Genomic DNA, 4736 nt, shown 5'->3' with positions numbered 1-4736 from the left:
CACAAACCAAGCACCAACAACTGTGACTGCTACACCAACAACAACTGCTGCACAAACAACCACAACTCAAGCAGCAACAACTGCAACTGCTACACCAACAACCACAATGCAAGCACCAACAACTACAACTTCTACACCACCAACCACAACTGAAGCACCAACAACTACAACTGCTGCACCAACAACCACAACCCAAGCACCAACAACTACAACAGCTACAAAAACAACTCAAGCACCTTCAACTACAACTGCTACACCAACAACCAAAACTGAAACACCAACAAGTCAAGCACCAACAACCACAACTGAAGCACAAACAACTAAAACTGCTACACCAAAATCCACAACTCAAGCACCCTCAACTACAATTGCTCCACCACCAACCACAACTAAAGCACCAACAACTACAACACAAGCACCAACAACTGCAGCTGCTACAACAACAACTACAGCTATAGCACAAACAACAAGTCAAGCACCAACAACTACAAATGCAGGACAAACAACCACAAACCAAGCACCAACTACTGCAACTGCTAAACCAACAACAACAAGTCAAGGACCAACAACAACTGCTACACCAACAACCACAACAGAAGCACCTACAACTGCTGCACAAACAACCACAACTAAAGCACCAACAAGTCAAGCACCAACAACTACTACTGCAGCACTAACAACATCAATTCAAGCACCAACAACTACAGCTGCTACAACATCAACTACACCTAAAGCACAAACAACAACTCAAGCACCAACAACTACAACACCTATACCAACAACAACAACTCAAGCACCAACAACTACAACTGCTGCACTGAAAACCACAACTCAAGCACCAACAACTACTACTGCTGCTACAACAACCACAATTCAAGCACCAACAACTACAACAGCTACACCAACAACAACAACTCAAGCACCTTCAACTACAACTGCTACACCACCAACCACAACTAAAGCACCAACAACTGCAGAACAAACAACTACAAGTCAAGCACCAACAACTACACCTGCAAAAACAACAACTGCAGCAAAAGCACAAACAACAAGTCAAGCACCAACAACTGCAACTGCAGCACAAACAACCACAACACAAGCACCAACAACTGCAGCTGCTACAACAACAACTATGGCTAAAGCACAAACAACAAGTCTAGCACCAACAACTACAAATGCAGGACAAACAACCACAACCCAAGCATCTACAACTACAACTGCTGCACAAACAACCACAATTCAAGCATCATCATCTACAACTGCTGCGCCAAAAACCACAACTCAAGCACCAACAACTACACCTGCTAAAATAACAACTGCAGCTAAAGCACAAACAACAAGTCAAGGACCAACAACTACAAATGCAGGACAAACTACCACAACCCAAGCACCAACTACTGCAACTGCTAAACGAACAACAACAAATCAAGGTCCAACAACAATTTCTACACCAACAACCACAACAGAAGCACCAACAACTGCTACACCAACAACCACAACGCAAGCACCAACAACTACAGCTGCTAGAACATCAACTACACCTAAAGCACAAACAACAACTCAAGCACCAACAACTACAACACCTACACCAAAAACCTCAACTCAAGCACCAACAACTACACCTGCTGCACCGAAAACCACAACTCAAGCACCAACAACTACTACTTCTACACCAACAACCACATCCCAAGCACCAACAACTACAACAGCTACACCAACAACCACAACTGAAGCACCAACAACTACAACTGTTGCACCAACAACCACAACCCAAGCACCAACAACTACAACTGCTACACTAACAACCACAACCCAAGCACCAACAACTACAACTGCTACACCAATAACCACATTACAAGCACCAACAACTGCAACTGCAGCACAAACATCCACAACACAAGCACCAACAACTACAGCAGCTACAACAACAACTATGGCTATAGCACAAATAACAAGTCTAGCACCAACAACTATGACTGCTACACCAACAACATCAAGTCAAGCGCCAACAACAACTGCTACACCAACAACCACAATGCAATCACCAATAACTTCAACAGTTACACCAACAACCACATCTCAAGCACCAACAACTACAACTGCAGCACCAACAACCACAACTCAATCACCAACAGCTGCACCAAATATCACAACTCAAGCACCAACACTTACAACTGCTACACCACTAACTACAACTAAAGCACCAACAAGTCAAGCACCAACAACTGCAACTGCTGCACTAAGAACCACAACCCAAGCACCAACAACTACAACACCTACACCAACAACCACAACTGAAGCACCAACAACTACAACTGCTGCACCAACAACCACAAACCAAGCACTAACAACTACAACTACAAAAACAACTCAAGCACCTTCAACTACAACTGCTACACTAACAACCACAACTGAAGCACCATCAAGTCAAGCACCAACAACTACAACTGCAGCACAAACAACCAAAGCACAAGCACCAACAACTACAGCTGCTACACCAACAGCCACAACTCAGGCACCTTCAACTACAACTGCTATACCACCAAACACAACTAAAGCACCAACAAGTCAAGCACCAACAACTACAGCTGCTATAACAACAATTATGTCTAAAGCACAAACAACAAGTCAAGAACCAACAACTACAACTGCAGGACAAACAACCACAACTCAAGCACCAACAACTGCAACAGCTACACCAACAATCACAATGCAAGCACCAACATCTGCAGCTGCTACAACAACAACTACAGGTATAGCACAAACAACAACTCAAGCACCAACAACTACAACTGCTATACCAACAACAACAACCCATGAACCAACAACTACAACTGTTGCACCAACAACCACAACCCAAGAACCAACAACTACAATAGCTACAACAACAACTCAAGCACCTTCAACTAAAACTGCTACACCACCAACCACAACTGAAGCACCAACTACAAGTGTAGCACAAACAACCACAACTCAAGCACCAACAACTGCATCTGCTACACCAACAACCACAACCCAAGCACTAACAACTACAACTGCTGCACTAACAACCACAACCCAAGCACCAACAACTAAAACAGCTACACCAACAACCACAACTCAAGCAACAACAACTACAACTGCTACGCAATCAACCACAACACAAGCACCAACAACTACAGCTGCTACTACAACAACTACAGCTAAAGCACAAACAACAACTCAAGCACCAACAACTACAACAGGTACACAAACAACCACAACTCAAGCACCATCAACTACAACTGCTACATCTCCAACCACAACTAAAGCAACAACAACTACAACTACAGCACAAACAACCACAACTCAAGCACCAACAACAGCAACAGCTACACCAACAACTACAACAACCACACCAACAACCACAAATCAACCACCAACAACTACAACTGCTGCAACAACAATCACAACTCATGCACCAACAACTGCAACTGCTGCACCAACAACCACAACCCAAGCACCAACAACTACACCTGCTACACCAACAACCACAACTCAAGCACCATCAACTGCAACACCAACAACCACAACTCAAGCACCAACAACTACAACTGCTACAACTGCAACTAAAGCAAAAACAACAGGTCAAGCACCAACAACTACAACTACTGCACAAACAACCACAACACATGCACAAACATCTGCAACCGCTACACCAACAACCACAACCCTAGCACCAACAACTACAACAGTTACACCAACAACAACAATGAAACCACCAACAACTACAACTGCTGTACCAAAAACCACAACTCTAGCACCAACAACTACAACTGCTAAACCAACAACCACGACTCGAGAACCGACAACTGCAACTGCTACACCAACAACCACAACGCAAGAACCAACAACTACAGCTACTACAACAAAAGCACAAACAACAACTTATGCACCAACAACTACAACTGCTGCACCAAAAACCACAACTAAATCACCAACAACTACTACTGCTACAACAAACACAACTCAAGCACAAACAACTACAACTGCATCACAAACAACCACATCTCAAGCATCAACAACTGCAACTGCTACACAAACAACAACAACCAAAGCACCAACAGCTACACCAACAACTACAACTGCTACTACAACAACTGCAACTAAAGCACAAAAATCAATTAGTCAAGCACCAACAACTACAACTGAAGGACAAACAAATACAACCCAAGCACCAACAACTAAAATTCCTCCAACTGCTACACCATTAACCACAACTCAAGCACCAACAACTACTACCGCTACAACAACCAATACTCAAGCACCAACAACTATAACTGCTACTCCAACAACCACAACCCAAGCACCAACAACTACAACTGCTAGACCAACAACCACAACTGAAGCACCAACAACTACAACTGCTGCACCAACAACCACAACCCAAGCACCAACAACTACAACAGCTACAACAACAACTCAAGCACCTTCAACTAAAACTGGTACACCACCAACCACAACTAAAGCACCAACAACTACAACTGTAGCACAAACAACCACAACTCAAGCACCAACAACTGCAACTGCTACACCAACAACCACAACCCAAGCACCAACAGCTACTCTAACAACCACAACTCAAGCACCAACAACTGTAACTGCTGCACTAACAAACACAACCCAAACACCAACAACTAGATCTGCTACACCAAAAACCACAACTCAAGCACCATCAACTGCAACTGCTACAACAAAAACTACAGCTATAGCACAAA

General features: G+C 43.6%; 2 protein-coding genes across 2 annotated transcripts in view; both read left to right on the top strand.

The window, feature by feature from the left end:
• The first annotated feature begins 102 nt into the window (after positions 1–102).
• Positions 103–2199, top strand: LOC119429348 (mucin-2-like). The gene is made up of 2 exons (XM_037696993.1): positions 103–1753; positions 1957–2199. The coding sequence occupies exons 1-2, from the start codon at positions 107–109 to the stop codon at positions 2197–2199; spliced, it is 1890 nt and encodes a 629-aa protein (XP_037552921.1). The 5' UTR covers positions 103–106.
• Positions 2200–3434: 1235 nt separating this feature from the next.
• The window catches only part of LOC119429347 (putative mediator of RNA polymerase II transcription subunit 26), a 2394-nt gene continuing 1092 nt past the window's right edge, over positions 3435–4736 (top strand). The window contains exon 1 of the mRNA XM_037696992.1: positions 3435–3605. Within this exon, the coding sequence (XP_037552920.1) occupies positions 3435–3605 (171 nt within the window). The remainder of the gene's footprint in view (positions 3606–4736) is intronic.

The sequence above is a fragment of the Nematolebias whitei genome, unplaced genomic scaffold, assembly GCF_014905685.2.
Source record: "Nematolebias whitei isolate Nwh7 unplaced genomic scaffold, NemWhi1 Nwh_scaf_604, whole genome shotgun sequence".
Lineage (NCBI taxonomy): Eukaryota > Metazoa > Chordata > Actinopteri > Cyprinodontiformes > Rivulidae > Nematolebias > Nematolebias whitei.
This window is presented reverse-complemented; position numbering and strand designations above follow the sequence as displayed.

Coding starts and splice junctions, on each gene's coding strand:
- LOC119429348 (XM_037696993.1), top strand. CDS start 107: ATGCAAGCACCAACAACTACAACTTCTACACCACCAACCACAACTGAA. Junction 1,754..1,956: donor CACCAACAACTACAACTGTT/GCACCAACAACC, acceptor ACAAATAACAAG/TCTAGCACCAACAACTATGA.